General features: G+C 38.2%; 1 protein-coding gene across 1 annotated transcript in view; it reads right to left on the reverse strand.

Annotated features, from left to right (window-relative positions):
• PREX2 (phosphatidylinositol-3,4,5-trisphosphate dependent Rac exchange factor 2) overlaps positions 1 to 26,624 on the reverse strand; it is a 284,317-nt gene that overhangs the window by 83,306 nt on the left and 174,387 nt on the right. Inside the window, exons 27-34 of the mRNA XM_029223229.1 lie at positions 24,123 to 24,217; positions 23,254 to 23,336; positions 22,453 to 22,543; positions 21,686 to 21,814; positions 16,007 to 16,048; positions 11,672 to 11,889; positions 7,440 to 7,542; positions 4,546 to 4,689 (exon numbers count right to left, since the gene is read on the reverse strand). Coding sequence (XP_029079062.1) covers positions 4,546 to 4,689; positions 7,440 to 7,542; positions 11,672 to 11,889; positions 16,007 to 16,048; positions 21,686 to 21,814; positions 22,453 to 22,543; positions 23,254 to 23,336; positions 24,123 to 24,217 — 905 coding nt within the window. The remainder of the gene's footprint in view (positions 1 to 4,545; positions 4,690 to 7,439; positions 7,543 to 11,671; positions 11,890 to 16,006; positions 16,049 to 21,685; positions 21,815 to 22,452; positions 22,544 to 23,253; positions 23,337 to 24,122; positions 24,218 to 26,624) is intronic.

Raw genomic sequence — 26,624 nt, forward strand, 5'->3', positions numbered from 1 at the left:
TGAAAATAGAAAGACAGCTTTTAAAGAGGTAAAAGTTAGGAGTAACAGTTTTGGGTGCCAGCTTTTTGCATAGGGGGTGAAGAAACCAAATAGCCCCAAGAATGTGCTTGTGGAGAAGGAACCAGCGTTGCACGTCCCATTTAGTTTAAGGAAAATCACCACCAGAGACTCAGGGAATAGGTACTTAACAACACTTTACAAGGAAGGGATACCACATTCCAGGACATAGTACATAACTAAAGACATAGTACATAACTAAAAAAAAGACCTTTATCTGATGCCATGTCCCAAAGAGGTAGAATATAGGGGTCTAGAACCAAGGGTAGAAGCAGAAATAGCCATGCTAGCATCTGTGGAGGGTTAAATTGTATCCCTGAAAAAAATATGACAAAGTCCTAACCCCCGGTGGCTGCAAATGTAACCTAATTTTGATATAGGGTCTTACAGATGAAATCAAATTAAAATGAGGTCACACTGGATTAGGGTGTGCCAGAATCCAATGACTGCTGTCCTTTTAAGAAAAGGGAGATTTGGACAGAGACACAGAGACAGACACACAGAGGGAAGAAGGCCATGTGAAGACAGAGGCAGAGACTGTAATTATGCTGCCACAAGCCAAGGAATGCTGGTAACCACCAGATGCCAGAAGGGGTAAGAAAAGATACTTCCTTAGAGCCTGCCAAGGGGACATGGCCTGTGAACATCTTGGTTTCAAACTTCTAGCCTCCAGAACTATGACAGAATACACTTCTGTTGTTTTAAACCACCCAGTTTGTGGTCATTTTTATGGCAGTGTTGGGAAACTTATCAATTCCAGTGGCTCACTTGGGGTATGTGTGCTTCCCATCCCTGAAACTCTGGCTCCATAGTTTTAAGGGTCCTGATCCCCAAAGGGGCACACTTTCCCTAGGAGACAAAGAAGGGGCCCCACTGAACTGTAAACTCTGGTTGACACCCAGGCACCTGAGTCTCCTTGTGCCAAGGCACCATCCAACAAGAAAAGAAATCACTATCTTGACAGGCTAATCTACCCTGATCATCGTAAGGCAGTAGGGCTACTGTTACATAACGAGGATAAGAAGAAATATGTCTGGCATTCAGGTAATCCGCTCAGGTCCCTCTTGGTACCCCCTCGCCCAAGTTTGATGGTAAATGGACACACGCAGCAATCCGGGCCTGAGAAGGGCATAGTGACACCAGGGAATCAGGCCTCTTGGGGCTGAAGGTCTTAGTCGTGCCACCGAGACCAGCAGAGGTTCAGGCTGAGAACGAGGCTACCGTACAAAGGATGGCATAAGAGGGAAAATGAGAATCTGTTGTAGCCCCAAGACCCTCTGCAGCAAGGACTATAGCTTGTCCCATTAATATGCTGCTCAATTATCCCCCCAGGAACAGAGGCCCATCACAGTCAGGAAGGACACCCTCCCTGCACAAAGGAATAGATCAAGATGCGGACTATGGCACATACTCTAAAGCTACCCACTCAGAGCCCCTTTCAGAAACGAAGGGCTCTTTGCCCAGCTGCTGTGATTGCCAGAAGACATCCCTCAGCTGTCAGCTCTACAGGGCATCTTCAGCCTCTGCTAAAAAAAAACTGTCCCACCCAAATCACATCTCCTTCTCGGTGTAGCCCAAGTCCTAATGAGCTAACAACGCGGAAGCAAAAAGGTCCAGCTCTCATTGCCCCGGCTCCTCAGAATCTAGAAGTGTCAAACACTTGTGAAATGGATTAATGTAACTAAGCAAAGATTAACTAGATAACTGCACAGTGGTTTATAATCCACATAGCTCTGTGCTTTCTCACTCTTGGTGGATAAGCTTCTAAAATATACTGGTATCTGTGCCCCACTTCCCAGAGATTCTGACTTCATTGGTTCGGCGTGGAACCAAGGAACCAAGCATGGGTATTTTCTAACACGTTCCCAAGGTGATTATAGGGCAGCCAGCTTGAGAACCACTGAGAGACAGCATGAAAGCAAGCCAGGGACCCTGGATATCGATCTTCCTTGGACTCCCATTTTCACCCAGTTTATAGTTACTTGCTTTATCTTACCAAGGGCTCAGGGAACCTAAAAGGATTAATTCTCTGACTTGTAGGAAGTAATTCTAGAAGACTGCTTTAGTGTGATCTTTACCTTCTAGCATTTTGGTTATGCTTTGTGCTGACTTTTCTGTCTGGCTGTTCCTGTGTTCCAACCCTTGGAAATCTGCCTTTTTGCCATTTTGTCTGCCTAGACTCTTTTTCTCCAGCAGCTCTGGTTTTTAGCAATGTACGTTCCCTAAAAGTTTACCCTGCTTGCCTCCAACCCTGGAATTCCTGATTTACTAGTTGGTCCCATCTCTGCAGGGGGCCCCATTCATCCATGTGCCCTCCTTTGCCCAAGGATCCATGCAGACAAGAAAAAACGAGAAGGCAAGACATTTGCTTCTTGTTCTAGGTACATGGTACCACGGACAACCTTAGGAGCGCTGACTCTAATACATTTCCCAGGAAATTTTCAAATTCACCTACTTTTCTCTTTATTATTTGCTAACAAAGACTCACATACCCACAAAACTAAAATCCTTCCATTAAACTTTCATCCCAGGAATAGACTCCATTTGGAATCTCTCCCATTTACCACCACCTTCAAATACCAGATGGTAATCGCCGCTCAAGCTAGGGCTGAATTTCCTGTGCTTCTCTCAAGCTGATGAAAACTCAGAGTTACTAATGATTCCTCATGGGAGTTTTATGAATGCGGCGGAACCTCTGCAACTCCTTTAAATAAACAACCTTATCACTGACAGATTTTTAATGAGACAGACTATTTTCCAGTCTTCTTTACCTATCTGTGACCTCCACTGCAGAAGTGTTTCCACTGTCGCCTCATCAAATCATTTTTCATATTTTACTGCTGTGTGAATGCTAAAACCTAATGTTTGCTAGAGTTTTTCTTTACATTACACTGTAAAAGCAACAGTGTACTCAATGAACTCATATATATTTCAAGATTGTTTTTAAATTAGCTTTAGCCACAGTTATAAAATAGAGGTTACTTGCAAAATCATTTTCTCCCTATGCACACTGAATGCTGGGTATGAATATTCAGCTATTTATGGATGGTGTGTCACAAATGTAATCACTTTTTTAGAAAAGATGATTAATGCCATCTGTCATCTCAGTAATGATTTCAAAGACAAAATTTTTTAAAAGAGAGAAATAAAGGAAAAGAAATGAAGAGGCTTTAACAAGGGCAAGGTCTGGTTAAACCCTATAAAAGTTAATATTCCAGACCAGCAGCCTTTCCTTTCTTCTAAAACTACTGATCTCTGTAATGGCTTTTAACATATTTTAGGCTAAACTATTCTCCTAACATAGTTCCAAAGGTCTATTTCTGCTCAATTTCTTTTTCTTTTTTATTTCTTTTCATTGCAGATTCTTTTATTACCTACATAGACCCTATCACATAAATGAAAATACCTTCGAATAACTCCTAAGATCTCTGTGCTGAAATTTTTCTCTGCTTAAATGTATTCTTGCCAAGTATCTGAGGTAGTCATTTTTAAACTATGGCAATTGAAGGAAGAGTAATCTATCTTTTAGAATTATAACAACATGCATGTGGTACAAAGCAGAATTTTCACTTGGCAGTGAATTTAGATTTCATATGCCTCTCTGTTCTTCCGTTACTGAGATGGATTTTATTCCTCTACTCTTCTCATTTTTTATTAGAATATAAAAATTCTACAGCAATAACAATGCAGTCTTAAAAACTCAAAAGAAAAAATGAAATGTTCTGTGGTACCACTCAGGGAAATTGATACAATCTTGATCACAGCATGAATTAAAAAAAAATCATAGACAAAAAGATACTACACAATAATCTGAATTTCTGATCTTTTCTGGCAGCATCTGTGACCACAGAAATAAAAAAGATCCAGGACCTTCCCTGGGAAATCACGTCACTGCAAGAATCTTCTTATTCGTGTTATGCTTAATTTCTTCTACTGCAGTTAACACTCGTTATTTGCCAAAACGATTTTTTTACTATGAAAGGAATACATTTTTACTGACAAAAAAATTGACACAATGCAAAAAAACTTAAAGATCAAAATATCATCAATTTAATCATCCAATGATACATTTTACACACATGTAAGTATATACATACATGTATGACATAATTGACACTATAATATAAATTCTTTTTTGTAATCTGCGTGGGTATATTATCAAACTTCTTCTACCTCATAAAATATCTTAACCAACCAATTTTAATGGTTCTACCATAATTTACCTAAGCCAAATTAATTTATCTTTATTTAAGCCACTCATGCCTTATTTCTTCACTATAAATAATGCTGCAATCCTAGTTGATAAATATTTAAACCATACAAAATTCTTTCCTTAACAAACATTCCCACCAGTAAACATATTACTTAGGTACTATGAATAAATTTTTGAATTAATGAAAAAAAAAGGATAGTCACAAGTACATTTTAAAAAATTGATAAAGATAAAATAATTTAAGTACATGAAGTATAGTAAAGAAATCAGTTTACCTTGTGCAAAAAGAACAGGATGAATTTTAAACCCTCCTCCGTTTTTCAACCTTTGCGGCAGTTGTTCAAAATGGTAACTATCGATGTAGAAGTAAACTTTCAGAGCTTGCCGGCTTCCTTCAGCTTGATAAGTAAGAGGAACATCTAAAATGACATTTAATGTTATATTACTTCCTAAAATCAGGATATTTTATTTAGTACATTTGTTAAGCTTTAAAAAGAATCCCGGGGCTTCCCTGGTGGCGCAGTGGTAGAGAGTCCGCCTGCCGATGCAGGGGACGCCGCTTTGTGCCCCGGTCCGGGAGGATCCCACGTGCCGCGGAGCGGCTGGGCCCGTGAGCCATGGCCGCTGAGCCTGCGCGTCCAGAGCCTGTGCTCCGCAACGGGAGAGGCCACAGCAGTGAGAGGCCCGCGTACCGCAAAAAAAAAAAAAAAAAAAAAAGAATCCCGAAAATTACTAGAAACTAATATATTAAAAGTACCCACGTGTATTAAAGCTCAGGTTTGGCATACTGACAGTGCTATTTGGTGAAAGAGTATTAAATCAGGTTCTCATTAGCTAAAGTAACAGATTTATTACTGTACTGTATATAAAATTCTGTAATAGAAAACTTCGTTACACTTTAACACACCAGGTGTCTCACTTAACTAAATGAGAAGTTTAGCTACACATGGTTTGGAATCACCATTTCCCAGGACAGCTGCCTCATTCATATTTTAGTCAAGATGAGTCCTTGGGGTACACTTCTGAAGCGGTGTGCAAGAAACTGAGCACATAGCAACCATTATCACAATTAGCACATGTTTTGCAAGTTCCATTCCCCGAGCACCAGATCAAAAATGCCCTACCTGTCCCTTCATTTTCATCCTTTGCTCTTTTTCTATTTCCTGTCATGCATTCATATTATCTTCTAATTTATTATCAAAATAACTTATTTATCTCACTTATTATTTATCTCTGTTTAGTTCTCTATTGTATCCAACACTTGGCCATAAGTAGGCACTTAAGAAGTTTTCGATGAATAAATGATTATAATTTCTAGATAACAGATTAAATGAATATTTATTGAGTCCCTATTTATTGTACTAGACATTGGAAATGTGCAAATAAGTAAAAACCTTTCCCAGACCTGAAATATCTGTTTAGATCTTCTACCATAATACACAGGGGATCCTCAGACTTATGAACAAACAAGAAACAGAAAAATAACAAACTGCTGAAGATTTCTTGGATCGATAGACACATTTTAAACCTATTTGTAACAATGTTGAAATGGTAGATAAATGATCATAACTTGCAGAAACTAAAAGATATAGAGATTAAACCCTAGGTGTTGCTATTTCTCTGGAGGTATACTTCTAAAACAATGCCTTTGTTAGGTTTAATGATGGCCAATTGCTAAAGGAAAGGGATACTTTTCAATCTTTCAATTCAATTTCATAAAGTAACTTCTTTGCAACATTAGATACAACCAAGTTCTGTTGAAATTCTATTCTTCATTCTGCACAGCAAGTTTGTTTATCCTTCTACGTTTATAACCATAAAGCCTTTCTGCCTGATGCACTGTATAAACTGAATTGATATTTGTTCATCCATTTACTTGAAAAAAAAATATTGGCCTTTTTGTTCCAGGCATCTCTTGAGTGCTGGATATACAGCAATGAACAAGATAGGTTGTGCCGTCTTGGAAATTGTACAGGATGAATAAATGAATCAAGATAGTTAATGTGATTATATTTGTACACACTAAATTTTTTGACACTTGGATAATTTTTAATTTTCATTTTTAAGCTGGCAAAAATGTAGACTCTGTGTCTACTTCAGAATTAAATTATACATTTTATCAATTATTGTCAGATCAAACAATTATAATGTCTCTGTATATTCTTGGCTCTAAACACTGTTTTCATTGCTTGCTAACACACTGTCTACAGGATCAACTGAAGATAAGGAGTGGAAACCCAATTCAATCAATTTTGCTAAGTAATAATTATATATTTGAGTGAACGTTCTGCTGGCCTCAGAGATTATCCACATAGCCAGAAATGTTAGGGCAGTTCTTTTATTAAAAGAAGTCTTGACATGAAAAAAGCAGCAGAAAGGACAAATGTTCTGTGATTCCACTTATATGAGGTACGTAGCATAAGCAAATTCAGAGCCAGAAAGTGGAAGAGAAGTTACCAGGAATTGGAGAAGCGGGGGAGGGTAGTGATTGTTTAAGGAGTATGGAGTTTCTGTTTGGGAAGATGAAAAAGTTCTGGAGACGGATGGTGGAAATGGCTGCACAACATTTTTTTTTTTTTTTTTTTCGGTACGCGGGCCTCTCACCGTTGTGGCCTCTCCCGCTGCAAAGCACAGGCTCTGGACGTGCAGGCCCAGCGGCCATGGCTCACGGGCCCAGCAGCTCCGCGGCACGTGGGATCCTCCCGGACCGGGGCACGAACCCACGTCTCCTGCATCAGCAGGCGGACTCTCAACCACTGCGCCACCAGGGAAGCCCCAGGCACAACATTTTGAATGAACTTAATACCACTGAATTGTACACTGAAAATGGGTTAAACGGTAAATTTTATGGTATGTATATTTCACCACAATAACAAAAAAGAAAGAAAAGGCAATCTTGAGTAGCACAATATTTGACACACACACTCCGAAAAAGTTTTAGAGGTCAGACTAATAGCTAAAAACAAAAGTATAAAATTAGCTGTAAATTTAATTTATATATACTTTCTATCACTTCCCCAGTTGGTTATTACTATTTTACCCTAAATATAATATTTTATATAAAACTTAAACTGCATATCAAATATATTCATATCAAAGTTATGACATATGTTGTCATCTGATGCCAAAGAAATTTTACAAAACATACATGAAATATTTAACTACTTACTTGCAACCAGTGGTTCCTCTTCTGATGGTTTAAAGTAAAAAGAAACCTTTTCCAAATCAAATAGTGCAACCAGTGTATCTTCTAGCATGGCTTGTTCATCTGTCTAGAAAGAAATAAAAACAATACATGATATGATAGGATTGTTTGGGATAAAACATAATATAACATAATACAACGTAACAACTCCAGATCAAAACTAGGTTCACTTGTGTTTTATTTAAGTACAAACCAAATTATCAACACATCTAAGAATTTACTGCCTAAAATGAAATTAACAAATCCTCAGTTATGTTTCTTTTGTAGTTTTATATTTTCCCTTTTCTCGGCTGTCTAAATGATTTTTTCAGTCTATTTTGTAGCTAGATTCTAGTTCTATTGATTTTGTTTATTAGTTACAAATGTGTACACACACAAAAATGCTATTTGCCTCTAAATCTCTATAATCTGACAAATATAACAGCTGAAAGACAAAAATATTGTTTTCTTAAAAAGCCCAGTACATAATGGTCATCGTACTTTACGATAAGATAACCTGTGCATTATTCAATTTGCAATTTGTGAAAACTGTGATAAAAGCAATTTGCATGTATGTAATGATTTTTCTTCCAAAGAGCCTGGGGACAAGAATCATTTTCACTTGCCTTTATGGGGCCTTAATCTAGAATCTTGTGAATATGAGATTTGATTTGTTTTAATCATTCATTTCATTCCTACAGCATATTTTACAGCTGAGGCAGGTAAGGCCCAGACATGGTAACAAGTTCACTGCATATCTCAGTGACATCATCTTTCTATTATTGGATCTGGCCTTCCTATTAGCAGTTCAGTGCACTATCTAAAGTCTTTTACTAATTTCCTCATGAAAGAATAATTAACCTAATCATACACAACTTTTCTTTCAAAGGTACATTTGTTTCCTTAAGAATGTCAATGATCCTTTTTTTTTTTTTTTTTTGCGGTACGCGGGCCTCTCACTGTTGTGGCCTCTCCTGTTGTGGAGCACAGGCTCCGGACCCACAGGCTCAGCGGCCATGGCTCACGGGCCCAGCCGCTCCGCGGCATGTAGGATCTTCCCGGACCGGGGTACGAGCCCGTGTCCCCTGCATCGGCAGGCGGACTCTCAACCACTGTGCCACCAGGGAAGCCCAAATGATCCTTTTTAACAATAATTTTAACATGCTTTACCCGCATTTTAAAAGTTGCTGTAAGCTTATAGCCATATTTGGGGGGCAGCATGAGTAGAGGGTGAAGGAGATGGTAAAGAATTTCCATTGTGTATGGGAAAAAACCCACTAAGGCAGCCTCAGACCCCAAAGAAGGACTGCATGGATACCAAAAGGTTAATAGCATCATCACCTTTGTACCTTAGCTTGGTACTTAATATAATGGATGGTACACAGTAAGTGCTGGATAAATGTTTATAAGACTGTTACTTTTTAAAGTCCTTTGAAGCAGCAGAAAAATGCCATGAACCTGGAATTGTAGGGACAGGACTAAAGAACCAGCATTCTTCCAATTGAGAGGAATACACACAGGAAGAAATGTCCCAAACAGGTTGCGCTCTGATTGTAACTTGCAGATGTGGCTAAACCCATACCCAAGGACCTAGGACTGTGCTCAGAGCCCAGGAACACACAGACCGCCAGTGCCTGCAGCTCCCAGGGAGCTCTTCACAGTTTTAGGAGGCCCTAAGCGCTCTTGTTACAAAGGCAGAAAGATTACAAGTTTATTTGACTTTTTTTTTAACTACCTTTGAATTTTTTTAATCAATTCTTTAAATAAACTTAAGGGTTTCATAAGACCTATTTAAAACAACAAAACAGCTTTCTGGAGATATAATTCACATACCATAAAATTCACCCATTTTAAGTATACAGCTCAGGGGTTTCTAGTATATATGCAGAGTTGTGTAACTATCACCATCATCCGATTTTAGAATATTTTCACCACCTCAGAAAAGAAACTCAGTAGCCATTAGCATTCATCCTCCATATACCTTCCTCCAATCCTTAGCCCCAGGCCACCACTAGCCTATTTTCAGTCTCTGAAGTTTGCCTATTATTACATAATAATGTAATCAAATAATACGTGGTCTTTTGTAACTGGTTTATTTCTCTTAACATGCTTCCAAGGTTCATCCACGTTGTAGCATGTATCAGTACCTCACTCCTTTTTACTGCTGAATAATATTTCATTGTATGGATATACCCCAACTTGTTTATCCACTCATCAGACAGCTCATGCACATTTGGGTTGTTTCCACTTTTTAGGTATTATGAATAATCTTGCCAGGAACATTTGTGTACAAGTGTTGCTAGAATATAAGTTTTCTTTTCTCTTGGATATTACCTAGGAGTAGAATTTCTGGGTCATATGGAAATTCCACATTTAACAATTTGAGGAACTGCCAAAATGTTTTCCAAAATGGCTGCACTATTTTCCATTCCCCCCAGCAGTGTCTGAGGGTTACAATTTCTCTACATCCTCACCAACACTTGTGCCTGTCTGTCTTTTGGATTGTAGCCATCCACATCACTGTGACATAGTATCTCACTGTAGTTTTGAGGTACACATCCCCAATGGCTAATGATGTTAATCGTCTTTTCATGTGCTTTTGGCCATGTTATATCTTCTCTGGAGAAATGACCATTCAAATCCTTTGCCTGGGGCTTCCCTGATGGCGCAGTGGTTGAGAATCCGCCTGCCGATCCAGGGGACACGGGTTCCCGGTCCGGGAAGATCCCACATGCCGTGGAGCGGCTGGGCCCGTGAGCCATGGCCGCTGAGCCTGCGCATCCGGAGCCTGTGCTCCGCAACGGGAGAGGCCACAACAGTGAGAGGCCCATGTACCGCAAAAAAAAAAAATCCTTTGCCTGCTTTTTAATCGAGATGTCTTTTTATTCTTTAGTTTTAAGGATTCTTTATATAGTCTGGATATGTCACTTACCAGATGTATGAATTACAAATACTTTCCCCCATTCCTTGAGATTTCAAATAAATGTACCAGCACTTGCCTAGACAATGGCAGTTTTTAAGTAAGAAAAGAATAGAAATGAAGCCTCATTCATTAATTTGTTCAACAAATACTTAAAGTCTACCATGTATTAGGAAGAGTGCATCTTATCTTACGTAATTTTTATTTGATAGGCAATGATTAATAAGTATTTATTTTGTTTTTAAACACTTTTCAAGGGACTTATTTCAAAGTTTTCATTAATTAAATCTTTCTTATTTGGTTATATTAGCAACCAAATAAAAAACTGATCACCCACATGGAGTGTATAGAGTCTTTTCAAAAGAATCTAATCCTGTTTCTCTGAATTTCACTCAGCTGAATGGACTTTCCTACCTTACCATTCCAGAACTTTTTATGACCGTGCAGTACAGCAATTACCCCCTGTCCTCAATACCATTGAAGAAAAACATTATTTTGACGTATAAACTCATATACATTCGTTTAAAAACTCAACCATGTTACTTGGTAGCTACATTTTCTATGTGTACTTTAACAGATAAAATAGCGTCTCGTTTCAAATCAAAATTATATTTAACACGCACCTTAAGTTTAAATAAACTGAACATATTTGCCTTTATACATCATGACAACTATCAGAACCACAGGAAGTGTATGGGAAAAAACTCTAAGTTCACCACAGTTTTATCAAATATTTCGAGATGCTTTCTTCATCTCCGCTGTGGACAAATGATGCATAAACACGGAATATTTTACAGTAATTAAGGCAATGTTCTTAGATTTAACAGGAAAAACATGCACACAAAGGAAGGAAATAAAATCATTTAACACATGCAAATTCTAACCAGATTGTCAGACAGTATGGCATGCAAGTTGTCAGAGCTCTTCTAAGAGCACGTTCCAGAACATCAACCTCAGGGGGAGCTCGGGTCTCATGGCAGACTCTTCCTTCTGGACTGCAAATAAGCAACCGCAGCAGATACTCTTTCCTCTGCTGACCTTTCTCGGCCGGTGCTTAGGGATACAGGAATTGGTAACAGATGGAGGCTTTCTCAGCTTTTAGCAGCCATTGAGAATAAAAATCAGGAAAGATATTTCCACATACTTATTAAAGCTATATTTGCCCATGGAAAAACATATCCTTTTAAAGGAGCTGGATGACTGTGGATACAATAACGAAGAACCATGTTTTATTGGGAACAGGTCCCAATGTACGTTCCAGTTGACACAGCCAGTGGGAGGCATTGTGGTTCCTTACCAAGTTTGGTGACAGAAGTGACTGAAAGTGAAAAAGAACTCCTGCATTCGCTATCTGGTCCAGCCACCTTCTGCTGGCTTCCCAAGTCTCCATCTCATTTTCCTTGCTGTTGTCAAACATCTGGTTTAAGGCGGCCATGAGCTGCTCGGAGAAGGCACAGACTGTGGCCACAAGACTCTGGCAGAAAACCATGTCTCTTCGGAGCTGTGTCTCACTGTCTGTGATCCAGGAGAACATAAAGGCAGTTTTGGAAAACGTCATAGTTGAATAAGACCAATTCATTCAGCATTTGCATTCACTGTTATTTCATCCTTTCCCTAAACTCACACCATGGGAAGAACGTGAATTTGAGCTCTATTCATGAGCACATACGTTTGAGCAAGTATGCCTTTTAGAAAACACTGAACACCCAAAAATGTTAGAAACATTAAGCTCATTTTTCTTAATTGATATTGTAACTTTATTTTGCGATCACTAAATTGTTTTATAAAACCCAATACAATAAGCCTTTATTTTATTTACTTTATTTTTCATGATGGAACACAATTTGTACTAGTACATGACACTTTCCTAAAGAAAACTCAAAGTCCAGTTTTTCAGTTTGTGCTGGTAAATGAAATAAAATATTATTAGTACTAAATTTTAAAAAATTACCTACTAGACCTATTCAAATATTAATGTGAAACACACATGGGGAAGAGTATCATGTCCAATTGCTTGTAATAATATGCAAATCTGCATATCTTAAATATGCAAATGTATCTCCTGAAGTCACCTATTCAACTTCATAAGGTATAAACAGGTCCAGTTCATAAATTCCTATATATTTTTTGAAACAGGTAAAATATTTGCAGTTCTAGCATAAATTGATTTTTACTAGCATTCTTATTCTGCAATTAACCGGACTTTTGATTGACCCACTTTGAAGGTATGTTTACCCTGTGAAGTGCCAGTCCTGGACCTCAGGTTTTTCAAATGGAAAGCAGCTGTGCCCCTGAGAACCTGATCCCGAAAGGTTCACTTCTCTGGGGCGCTGGATGTAACACAAACTACATAAACAACATGAGCACCAAGCCATACATTCTGTACACTGAGAAATCTCTTGTACTAGAGGAACGGCACAGGTAAATATCATCGTACTCCCAAAAGTGCACTGAATATTTTGAGAGCTCAGAATCTCCTGAAATGAAGAAGCATTGTCAATAATCAGTGTATAACGTAGATAAACATGCTGCCTTTACTCAGCAATGAGTTCTTGCTTTATTGATAGAAAGGCATAGTTTTTAAGTTGTTTACCAAGAACATGGAACACCTGTTTTTAATGACCCTCAAAGCATGTGTACACATAATTGCTGCTTGTTACTTAGTTTCACTGTTAGTAAAAGCTACTCTTGAAAATTTTGTTAGAAACAGGATAATATATTAAAAATATTTAATTATATAATAAAAATATTCATTGACTAGGTGGAACTATATGAACTTGCTGTTTTAGTAGGTCAACATGATTGAATATGGCAACTCCATATAGTTCAACCTCTTAATTTAACTAACAACATGTGTCAGACATTTCCTTTAAGTAGTTATATACTATGTTCCTGTTCTAATAGACAGAAAAGAGCATTTTACAGGTCACTATAAAATGGCTAAACTGGGAAAGAACTTTTTCCAATTCTCAACTAAGAAAAAAAAAAACACTTATTCCGTTGTGCATAATTTCTAACTGGGTGTAGACATTCAACAAATATTTACTGAATGAAAATAATGAACCAGTAGAGCAACTAACAAACAAATGAATTAAGTGAAATGAAAATGTATGAGCTCATTCTCTGGCTTCTTGAAATGACTGGGTTTAGTTTGACTTAAAAGGGTGATCCTTGGGCTTCCCTGGTGGCACAGTGGTTGAGAGTCCACCTGCCGATGCAGGGGACGCGGGTTCGTGCTCCGGTCCGGGAAGATCCCACATGCCGTGGAGCGGCTGGGCCCGTGAGGCATGGCCGCTGGGCCTGCGCGTCCGGAGCCTGTGCTCCGCAATGAGAGAGGCCACAACAGTGAGAGACCCGCGCACCGCAAAAAAAAAACAAAAAAAAAACGGTGATCCTTGGTCCATGGGCCCTCTGGCTGCGGGCCACCCTCCTCCCCTCACCACCCAGCAAACTTGAAATCATTCTTCAAGAGTCAACTCATTGAACTACTAAAATATTATCTCCCTTTGGGGAATGTCCTCTCTCCTTCAGGAAGTCTGTGCATTTCTTTCTGCCCCTGCAGGTCTGGGGGTGTCTCCCCCTACTGAAGGACTAATGACCTGGCATTGTGAGAGTCTGCTCACATGCTTCTTTTCCCCCCAGGGACCGTCAGCACATCAACGCCAGGGGAAGTGGCATATCATGTGATTTATGCTCAGGGACTTGAGAGGCATATAATCTGCTTTCAACTTCCCATTCTGCCAATTTTAATCTATAAATTCTAGGTATCAGATCCCTATTCGTAAAATAGGGGTTATTCCTACTTCTTAGATCTGTGATGAAGATAAATGAGATAAAAACATTTAAAGCACTTAGCAAGGTGAAAACGGACAGTGATATTATCATGATTCTTCTTCTCCCTAGCATCTAGCATGGTGCCTGGCACATGCGTGCTTAGTTTTATTGCTAAATAGAGAAGGAACATCGTGATAAAGAAAGAAACCCAATAAGCAAACTTTCAGCAAAAACATACAGGTCTTTTCCTTTTAATTATGCAGCTGTTCGAAAGTCACAAGTGTCCATCCTTTACCAAAGCTATTCTCATTCCTCATTTTTATCAATAAGAACTACAGCAAGAATCACAACAGCTGCTCCCAGCTTCTAGTAAAAGAAGAAAAGCAAGTTCTGTTTTTTTTGACAGCTCGTTTATTTTCGCCAAGTAAAAATTCCCTTGTAGTGGGAATACACTCAAAACAAATGGATTTTTACCTATCAAAGGCTTCCGTTTCATTTCAGTATTTAAGCACCTACTTAAATTCATCTTCTACAGACATGTTTAAAAACATTAACACTTAATTTAGTCTCAACTGTTTAAAAAACTCAAATTCCATTGTAAGCTTGCTGATCTGAAAAGAATGAGATGGTTTCTAGACATGCAAGTAATCTGTCATTATTCTGAGATTGTAGGGGAAAGAAAGCAAAAAAACCAAAGAAACAAAAAGAAGAGATCAGAGAGACAGAAAGACAGGAATAAAAGACAATTAAGAATAATGTTTAGCAGACCCAGTCCACCCTTTTCAAGTGAAAAGCATAATTTTATAGCCAACAATATGGAGCAATCTGGCTATGTTTGGTATCATTCAAATGTAACAAAGAAAAAAGGAGTAAATCAAGTAGGAAAAAGGAGAATTATGATAGAAATAGAAAAATGAAATTGAAATCAAAATAAGAACAGCCATCTGAATATTAATAAATAAAGCAATGCATTCCAGGACCATTTCTGGAATTGGCAGAACTAAGTTTGAATTTCAAAACTGCACCTACTATTTATTTATTCACCCAGTAAGGCACCTCTATGCCTAATCTTCTAGATGTCCCAAAGTATGTGTTGATTGACTACCACGTGCTAGTTATTCATCTGCTTGAATGTAGATTTCTTCACCTTTAAAACTGTGGAAACAATAATAATATTCTCACAGAGTAGCTGTGAGAACTCAGTGAAATCCATAAAAATGAGGTCCATCGACTACGCTGTCATTATTAAAGCTCAAAAGATGTAAGATACTTTTGATATTATTACTCAGTCAAAAAGCAAAGCAAAAACCAAGCATCAAAAAAAACAAAACGCCCTCTTGGTTAAGTTGGCTCGTTCATTCGTTTATAATTTAAATTTTCCAAGTGTGACAGATTGTAAAAGTGCTCACAAATTCTTCCCCTCTCTGTGTCCATGCCCTTGCAAAACGATTTCAGATTGAGAGTCCTCCTATCAAAAGCACAGTCTGTTTCTCCTTAAATCTGAACCCGCCTACATCCTTGTTATAACAAAAGTTAGACACAGTTTCACAAAAAAGCCTGTCTGTACAATTAACTTTACCAAAACCTCCTCCCTTTCTCCTTTTAAATTATATTTTGTAGAAATATACATTTATATGTTTTCATGTTTTTAACCTTTAATTGAAGATGAGCATATGTTTTATGTTTTTATCAAAATACTATCTAAGTATTTTTTTAATCTCTGCCAGGCTTTAGAAAAGGTAGAGATCATATTTCCATCTATTTTGTAAACAGTTGAAGACACTGCCTTCATATCATAAGACATCTAAGGTCGTGGGCTATAATAATCTCAAATAGTAAAAATAATGTAAAATATTACCTGAATATTCAAGAAGAGCCAGGAGTATCCTACACTTTACCTCTGCAGAGAAAGAAAACATACCAGTCAGTTGTTCAGTCTTTTTCTGCAACTAACATCACATTTTAACTGTGTAGTAAAAATTAGCACAACCTTATTATATACATTAGATAATAAAAATCCCATTCACTTGACATGCTATTTTTGCCTATCTACCTATATAAATTCTCCTCACTGCTCAAGACCCTAAAATCTCTTCCAGATCTGAATTACATGAGCCTATGAAACAGCATTCAAATCCTGCTACCGTTGTAGGTCATCATTAGCTGTTGTAGCTTGCGTGATGTTCTCTGAACACCTACAGCTATTCTGGTCTTGATCAATAAACTGTCAAATAGTATTTTTAAAATTTAAATTTTAAAAATTATATATACAATATATAAAGAATATATGTAATATAATATATAAATATATATTAATAAATACGTGTACATGATATTGTGAATTATCTGTGTATTATTATTAGAAATATATGTATATATTGTGGCTTTCCTATCTGTAGGTCAAGATACTGCCCTATAAGACAGAAAAATACTAAGTATTTCCAAATACTCTTCTCACCCCATCCCCACACAGGGTCAATCACAGATGTCTGATAAATGATGTGTATTAACATCATACTGATTGCTATGTGCCCAATGAGCTCTGTGTCCCTTTGCTTCCAATTGGTAAATAGTTTACTTGCAATAGGAAAATATTAAAACATAAAGAGTTCATTTATGTAACCAAGATTATGGGAAATAAAAAAGGCTAGGTTGTACCTTATTCTAAATAGGTTCACAGCAGAATCAGAGCAACGAAAGTAACAGGTAAGAAATGCAGGAAATGCCTGCAAGGGCATTAAGTTTTACAAGTGAGACACAAGAACAAATGGATTTCAGAGGCAGAAAAGTACACTGGACTGAGTCAGGAGACCCATCTGTTATACACTAGCTTTGTCATCTTCAACTCAAGACAGATAACATCTATCTTATCTATTTTATAGGACTGTGTATAAAAAATAAATGGGAATATATATTAAAAGCCTTGGAAAATTAGTTAAAGTGCTGTGTACCCGTGAAGCACTATTATTATTGTAACCTGGATATGGCTAAAATTGGTATCGAATTTTTTTTAAGAGAGTCTCAAAATTTTTTAAATTTTCAAAGTTCATTGTCAGGGGACTAAGTACATATCCTAAGAGTGGGAAATAGTGCTAGCAAGGGAATAGAGTAGAGAATAAATGCCAAACATTCAACAATCTAGCATAGAAAAGATTTTATTATCTCATTAAGAGATTGAGGTTGGGATACAATTGGAAAGCCCTATTGAAAAATGGCTTTCAGCATCAGATTGATGAGTTCAGATCTAGCTAACGGAAAATAACTCTAAGGCTCTGAGGCAGGGTACTGAACATGATATTTTAGGAGAATGAATCTGGTGATGGTGTATATGAACCAGAAAAGATAGAGACAAGGGATTAGCTAGAAAACTATTTTAGTAACTGAGATATGAAGAAAAAGGGAAAAACTGAACAGACTTTTGAATTAAAAAGAAGAAGAAGAAGAAGCTCTTTAGGATATTAGGACAAAGGCAGAGAAAAAAATGAAAAAAAGTAGGTTGCTAGAGAAATAGGAGCTTTTAAAAGGAGTATAACTTTTGTAGGCAACAAAGAGTTGAAATGTCACTAACAGACATTTGAATTTAAGGTGATGGTGGATCCAATTAGATGTGTATTCTTCCCCACACCACCAAGCAACTCTTCAACCCCAGTTGGGTGTCCTACGATTCAATTCAGTTCTGACACTATCTACCTGTAGATCCCACAGGATAAGGGCTCAGCCCCACAGGACTGTCTCCCCACCCACTCACCCTCCTTCAGACACCAATCACAGGTCCAGGTTATCATCTGTGCTTCTGACCAACTGGCTGTACACAGGAGGTTCCAATGATCCCCTCCTTGGGTTCGATTAATTTGCTAGAACAGCTCACAGAACTCAGAGAAACATTTTACTTACTAGATTACCAGTTTATTATAAAAGGATGTAACTCAGGAACAGCCAGATGGAAGAGGGCAAGGCACAGGGCAAGGCATGGGGAAAGGGCACCGAGCTCCAGGCACCAATGCAAGTTCACCAGCCTAGAAACTCTCCAGTCCTCTCCTTTTGGGTTTTTATGGTGGCTTCATAACATAAGCATGGTCGATTAAATAATTGGCCATTAGCAACTGAACTCAATCTCCAGCCTCTCTCCCCTCCCCGGAGGTCAGGGGTGGGACTTAAAATTCCAACCTTCTACTCACAAGGTTGGTTCCCCAGGCAACCAGCCACCATCCATTGGTGATTTCCAAAAGTCACCTCATTAACATAAGAAAAGACAGCTTTATCCTCTCATCACAGGAAATCTCAAGGGTTTTTTGATCTCTGTGCCAGAAAAGGGGATGAAGACCAAATATATATTTTTTATTATAAATCACAATACCGCAGTGGGCTAACCACGTGAAAATATCTTCAGTTAGCTGACACTGATTCTGTAACTCAGCTGAGGAATTGAGGAGGAGATTATCTTAGTGATACCACACAATGACTCTGTCCCCCATTTAGTCCACTATTTCTTCTGCTCTCCTCTACCCTCAGTTTACAGGCTTTGAGTGAATGGCGTGCAGTGTGATAACTTATGGATGGCACCGGAACAGTCCCTCCTACATAAAGACCATACACTTATTATACTTTGATATCGTATTTGGTATATACTTGCTAGGATATTTTGAAATCAGAGATGAAGGAATGATGGGGTTTGGAACATGCTACCCCCAAATACGGCACTTTGGCATATTGAATTATTTTAAGCTGAAGGAATCTGAGAAACAGTGAGGGCAGGAAGGACTCTCTGACCACCTCCCTCTTCCCCAGAAGCAGGTCATAAGCTGCTCAGGAGAGCGATACCCAAAGGAAAGGAGCATCCTTATCTCCAAAGAGGGAGGGATGCCAAGAGGAACAGGCCTTGCTGAACACCCGCCCCCCCCACTCCGGTTACTACACTTAGCTCATACCCTTTTGTTCTATAAATTTTTCCAGGACTTTCTACTCTTCTTCAAACCTAGTATAAAGACACTCAGGTTTAACCTTTTCTTCTGGTCTTCATTTCCTTATGAAGGCTCCCGTGTTCATGTGAAAATTATAATAAATAAATTTATGTGCTTTTCTCTTGTTAATTTGTTTTTTGTCAGACTAATTTACTGGAAGAGTTAAAGAAAAAAAGGATATTTTCTTCCTCCCCTACGGGAACATCAGAATGGGGTCATCCCAGCTGTACATAAACACCCTGACATTCCGGCAAGGTAACATTATGTTAAACTTCCAGCCCAGACCTAACCTTCCATTAAATCAATCCTTCCATAAAGACAATTTGGGAAATAGAATGAAAACCACTTTAACTTGAACAGGATGAATTCATGCTGAACGGGTGAGGTTACTTCTGAGTCTGTCCACAGAACAAGGATCCCAGAGCTGCTGCTTCCACCCCATACAACAGGACCAGACACCACACAGATCACCAGGAAATGGTAGCTCATCCCCTCCCTTGATGGTCCACTGAGCTGAACTCCTGATTAATTGTTTTTAAAGACTCACTTAACACGGTGACAATCACAGCTCTTACCCAAAGAGTAACTGCATCTCTCTGAGACTTGCAGCCAGGGATGCAACTTAAATTCTGCCAAGAGCCCTCCCTCTGTTGACTCTCTTGACTGGAGGACTCAGCACAGCCAACCATGCTCGATCAGCTGCTGGGCTCCCATGACCAAGAGTGACACTAATATTCACAACATCTATCAATCAATCAATATATGCAGACAGTTGTCATTGCAATGACCGCTCATTGTGAAAAGAAGTACTGAGTATATAAGGCAGGACTTGAGATGAAAATGTAAAATTCTTAACAAAAAAACTTTTTAAAAAATAAGTTTTTTGCCCCGCATTAGAAGTGACTTTCTTAAAGATAAAGCTCTTCAAAAAACAAAACAAAAGAAAAAGTTTGAAGGGTTTCTTTGTTCTCGATTGATAATTGCATTTATTCTAAAAACAAATATAATGTAAAAAGAAAAAGTCAGAGATGATGAGAATAACTGCATTTAGATTCACAAATTATAACTTTTAGGAGTGTTATGACACTGGCATCCACTCAGCGAAAACATACCTTTTACTCAGTAAAGTATATGCTTAAATTCCTTAAAGCTCGCAGCCTTTAAAAATATGTTTGTCATTTTTGCTGTTCATTATTTTGGGGGGTTTTAAATTCAGACTTCTGACTGAACGTGATGTTACAATGTGTCACAAATAATCATTATATTTAGCTATAAAATAAAGATACAGTCAAGAAATCCAGTTGTCAAGAATAAAAGATTTCATTATACAATTGTTGTGATTTATTTGGAGTTTTCCATTTCTGTACAAATTTCTTCTCTATTGATCTCTAAACAATATCTAAGCTGTTATACTTGAGTATATTTTTAGGCAGAAGACCGGGTAATCACAGAACATTTACACCATCCCTGTCATTTAGTAAGTGAACACACTGAGGCACGAAGGAGTGACATCACAGGCTCAGACCCTACAGGGTGTAAGAGCTGTCTTCCATCAGCAAAGTACGCAACTCTCTCTAATTTACCCTAAAAAAATGGTAGTGATGGGTTAAAAAAAAGTGGGTTATGATGTAATTCGGCTGAATACTATTCACCACATCCCAATGACATACAAATGACGGGGAAATACAGCCATGATATTTATTGTACAGGTTTCTCAACCTTAGCCCTATGGACATTTAGGACCAAATAATTCTTTGTTGTGAGGGACTGTCTGGTACCTTGTAGAATGTTTAGCAGCATCCCTGGCCTCTACCCACTAGATGCCAATAGCATGCCCACGATTGTGACAATGGAAAAATGTCTCTAGACACTGCCAACCACTGGTCTAATACTGGGAAGAAAACCACTGATTTAGACATTACAAAAAAATTAAACAAATTTCTCATTTCATCTTTTTCACCACAATCACTTTAGAAACTCTCAGAATTTTCTACTTAATAACTCTGACCCTAAACAACATGCAGCCAGGCTCACTAGAGTTGTCTTGAAGTCTTTTATATCTCCAATCAGAGGCTGTATCAGTTATGGGATGCTGAGTAGACAAACTTATGCTAGTTAATAACAATCAACTTAGACAAGCGCTTCTGAAAGAGAAACTTAGAAACTAATGATGCAACCTATGTCATTATTTTGATTCTCACAGACTCACGATTGATTTTGTAGACTTTCCATGAAGTATAGCTTCATACGTTTTGTGAACCCTTTAGGAATTTTTCTCATACTGTTTCATGTTATAAAATATGAAAATCCCTCCACGTTCCACTTGTCTTCCTAAGAATGAGCCCTTACTTTATTGCCTGAGAATATTTTCTGTGATACAGTCCACGTCATTTAGATCCTTGGGACACAAGGTTCTGTCATCTTATTCCTTCTTTCCCTCCTCCGCCTTCACTCACCCTTTTCAGTCCTTTTATTTTCCTCCTAACATGAAAAACTTCAAAAAGTAATCAAGGCATGATGGGTTTTTAAATGAGTATTGCTAATGTCACGGTATGTTCTTTGCTTTTCATCCTGACCTTCAACAAATTTTCTGATGTTCTGAGCAAGATTCCGGACACTGCTGGGAAGATTCCAAGGATCTTGCTTGATGTGAAGCCTTAACCTTTTTGGACAACTCAGCTTTGGTTCCATTTCCTGCTGAAACTCTAAATAAACACAGAAAAGCTCTCTTAAGTCTCAACCATTTACCAGTTCACAAGCCCATAAACAAAGAATCCTCTTTCTTTCATTCCTGTGGTCCTAGGCTATTATCATGGTAGCAATTTCTTTAGCTCTATCACAGGAGAAAATCTGTTAAATCTAAAACGAAGTCAAATCTTATTATTCTCTTTTTACAAATGTTTAAACAGAGGAGCGAATTTAGATAAAAACTCTATTTCAACATCCTAAACTAGACGTCAGAAAGTGGCAGCTCTAGATCTTGTTCTGTTTGCCAACCGCCATTCCCCAAACCCCTCCCCCCATCACTGGGCTACCTACCACCAAGTAGGCATTAAGTCTAGTTTCAGCAAAAGCAACTCAACGCTTATATTTCTTCAATTAACTCATTCGGTTTGGCCCCTACAGGCACTAAACGTTTTAAACTTTCAAAGAACTCTAAAAGGCCTTGATTTATATATATATATATATATATATATATTCAACAATTATCCAAATAGTAGTATTAAATGAATTATGAAATGAGCACCCAGAACTTTTGTTCTCATGCCATGCTTTTGCTTCACTATACTGTCTCCCACTTTTGTTTCCCAGTTGCCTCTAACAGTTACTTTGTAAACCTTACCTTGTAACCCTCGACCTGGTGTCAGGTACTTGGTTTGCTCAAAGGCCCTCACAACAGCTTGGCCTTTCAGGAGATTGGTAATGGAATCCACCTATCATAACAGCAGAGATTTCTGGGAGTTACATAACTTCTCAATATTTCCAAGAGTCAACCTTGTAAAATACTTTTTTCCTCAAAGCAACAATTATTTTTGAAATCCCACGCTGCTTGCAAAATCTATCTTTAAATAAAATATTAGGATAAATTCACCTGATAACATTTACAATGACATCTCTTACTATCCTACCAAATATTCATACAAAATATAAATTTTCTTTATAAAAGAAGTAAGAGTTCTAGAATTATTTTTTAAAAACATCTAAAAGTTATCATAATCCTTTTCAAAGTGGTAAAAGCTTCTACACTATGAATTTTGGTTGTGGATATAAATTTTTAAAAAATGCAAAATACAACATGAGCACAAGACAACCCTGTCCTTCTTGAGATTAGGAATGAAGGTGAACAAGAAATGTCACGGAGGAATCTGAAAACCCACAAAGAAACAAATAATGAACAGAATAGCTCCTGTTTGTAGGACACTTTATAATTTTCTAAGGACTGTGAAATACTTGACATTCATAACAATCCTTTGGGTTAGCTGGCTGAAGGAATCTCTTTTCCATTGTAAACTACAGAAATTAAGGTACAGGGGATGTAGGAACAGATTCCGTTCTAACTCCAAACTCCTTTCACTATGTCTGAAAAACGAATTTCCGACAGTTTAGTCTGTGGAAAAAATACCCACAACTGTCCCAACTGTACCTGGCTGAAAAGATGCTCAAGGCAACTGTGGATCTTGTCCTGTTTATCACGAGAAATGCGAACATTCAGGGGAAGCTCATCACCTAGATATTAAAAATAAATCATTCATCTTATGTTTAACATTCCAAAGCATTTTAATGTCAATAAAGTAAAAAAGAATTAAACACCAGCTCTTATTCCATACATTAGTTCTCATGTTCAGAAAAAGAATTCCAAAAGCTTTAATAACTATTAGGATGTCAGATTATTGGTCCTTCAAAACTGAGATGAAAGCAGAGGGTCTCACAGAAAGAATCCTGTGGTACCCACACTAATGATTCTTTCAAATGGTGCATTTTTCTAATGGTCAAATAGTTGGAATAAACTGCGCATCTCAAAATTAAGATTTTTCCTAACTCGATGGAAAGTCTTTTTCTTAGCACACACAAAATAAAACATTTATAAGGTATTTATTTCAAGCAGTGTTTTTCTTATCACTCCCTTCCCCACTGCCCGTAAGGCTAGCTCAGGTGCATCTGCTCCCTTCAAATCCTGCTTCAAAGCCCATCCCATCTCCTCACACAATCAGCAATGCCTAGTATCCTAGAAAACTGGTTTCTTGTGTACCTATCATACAGGTACCATGTAGTAACACAGAAATATCATGAAACATCATTTATTAACATAAAAATGAGTTTGTTTCTTCCATCTCTTTAAAAATTCACTCTGTTTATAATGGGATTGGGAAGCTGACTTTCTCAAGCATGTAAAACTGAAAGGCAATGTGTGTGGCCACCGAGAACGGCTAATGACAGGTAAAAGTGGATCAGGCAAATTAATCCCTTAGGCTCGGCATCATCAAAGCGTCCGCGTGCCTTCACCAAACGCACCTGAGTCCATTTCATCGCTGTGAAAATACGAGCTGCACTGGCTACTGCAGATGCTGGTGAAGGAGGTGACGGAATTCCTATTGCTGTTGCAGTCGCTGCGAAGAATGAGGTACGTGTCACTTTAGCAGTGCATCTGGCAAAGTTTCCCTGCCACTTCTTACTGGATAAACTTATTATGTCACGGTTATATGTGTTAATATGCTTTACAGAAATTTATGAGAAAGATAAATTTGTTCAACTCACATTTTATCTTACTTTAAACGAAAGTATTTTCAATTCGATCATATTTCAACTTTTCTTGTCATATAATCTAATCATAATTGAATTTTAAAACGCATAGCTATTTACAGGAGTCAAACCAAACTTAAAATTCGTTATAATCCATTTGATGGTATATGTCTGTAGTTGATTTGCTAAGAGTGACAAAATCCTGTTTCAAGAGCTCTGCCTTTCAACCCTTTCTAGTAACTTAAAGGATAACTTATTAATTGCACTCTGAGCTCCCACCCCTCCCCCGCCCCAGGAAGATGGCATCTTGTCTCCATCCCGGAGCCCAGCACAGGACACCACACCTGCTAGGTGCTGGATAATGATGAACATCAAGGGAAAGAAAGTTAGAAATGTCTGTGTGTGAATATGGACACATGACAGATTTCAGAAGTAGTGCAGGAGACATAAATATTTTTTTCTCTCAGAATAAGTAAAAGGGACTTATTTAACTTTAAATGTACGTTTAAAATTTCTATTTTACCCTAGAGAGAACCTGAGAGTAATGTTAATTATCTGATAACTAGAATTTGAGGGAAGAAAGTATTTTTAGATCTGTAATTTCCCACTGGAGAGGAACCACAGGTTCTTATTAAAGAGCATACTGGTCTCCTTAGAAGCTAAAAGTAAGTGAAATGGTAAAAGTGGTTAATTTGTTTTATATATCATTAAATTTCTAGGAATAATTAACTCACGTATTCATCAAAATCCTTTTCACATAGAAATTGGAATAGTAGAGTGGTTAATAAACTGAGAGCCAGGCCACCTGATTTCCTAGGTAAATTATGTAACTCCTGCGGGCCTCAACTTCCTCAGATGCAAAATGCAGTTAATATCCGAACCTGCCACAGAGGGTTGTGGGAGGAATTCCGTGAAATCATCCTGCTTCCCCGTGTCTGGTAAGAATGTTTTAATGTTAGCTACTAGTTTGTGCTAAACATCTCTGATGAAACAACTTCGATTTAAAGATAATTACTAAATATCTTTTCATTGTAAAACACTGTATAATAAATAAGAGTAAGAGAGGTTTTGTCTTCAGTTAATGTAAATAAAACGGGAGGTTCTGAAGCTGCGCGCTCAGCCTACGTGGCAGGTTGCCACAGGTCTCAACGAGGTTCCAGGTGACACAAGGATTCAACGGAGAAAAAGCACTTTCAATTAAGGAAGTTCATTGGAAGAGCCATCATTTGAGAGTCTGGTAAGAAGATGACTCGACAGAGTTTGGAGGGAAGGTGTTATGGGTTGAATTGTATCTCTCCCTCCCCTGCCCCTAAATTCATATGGTGAAGTCCAACACTCAGTATTCCAAACTGTGATCTCATTTGGAGGGAGGGTCTTGACAGAGGTAATCAAGTTAAAATGAGGTCACTAGTGGGGGCCCTAATCCAGTATGACTGGTGTCCTTATAAGAAGAGGAAACATGGACACTGAGACAGGCTTGGAAGGAGAAGGATGGGAAGAGACAGAGGGAGAAGACAGCCATCTGCAACCAAGAGATTGAGCCTTCCTTCACAGCCCTCAGAAAGAACCCAACCCTGCTGACACCTGGATTTCAGACTTCCAGCCCTAGAACTGTAGGATAATAAATAAATTTCTGTTGTTCAAGCCACGTGGTTCTTGGTACTCTGTTACAGCAGTCCTATCAAAATTGTACAGAAGGCATGTGAGGGAAGAAGAAACGCACAAAGCTGGTCACAGAGGTAAGCACGTGAAACTAGTTCAATTAGCTTGAATCACAGAACATAGGAAGGAGGAAAAACAAAACAGAAAGAACTCCTATTCACTACCCAATAGTCCAATAATCAGAAACAGATATTTAAAAAAAAAAAACCTGTTAATATAGGCACAACTTGTTTATTTGCCATACGTGTTACACAATCCATAAGAGAATAACAAATCTCCTAAATTAGGTCCACTCGGTTGGAGAAAAAATGTTTTTTCCAAATTACTCAGATTATAAAAGGGAAGAATTTGAAAGACAGTGATGTCTCACTATGCTTTGTCTGAGGTTGGTAACAGCCAGCAGTTATTTTGTGGGAATAAAAAACAACAGTCAAAAATTTTTTCAAGGGCTTCCCTGGTGGCGCAGTGGTTGAGAGTCTGCCTGCCGATGCAGGGGACACGGGTTCGTGCCCCGGTCCGGGAAGATCCCACATGCCACGGAGCGGCTGGGCCCGTGAGCCATGGCCACTGAGCCTGCGCATCCGGAGCCTGTGCTCCGCAACGGGAGAGGCC

The sequence above is a fragment of the Monodon monoceros genome, unplaced genomic scaffold, assembly GCF_005190385.1.
Source record: "Monodon monoceros isolate NGI ecotype Baffin Bay Population unplaced genomic scaffold, NGI_Narwhal_1 Super_Scaffold_14, whole genome shotgun sequence".
NCBI lineage: Eukaryota > Metazoa > Chordata > Mammalia > Artiodactyla > Monodontidae > Monodon > Monodon monoceros.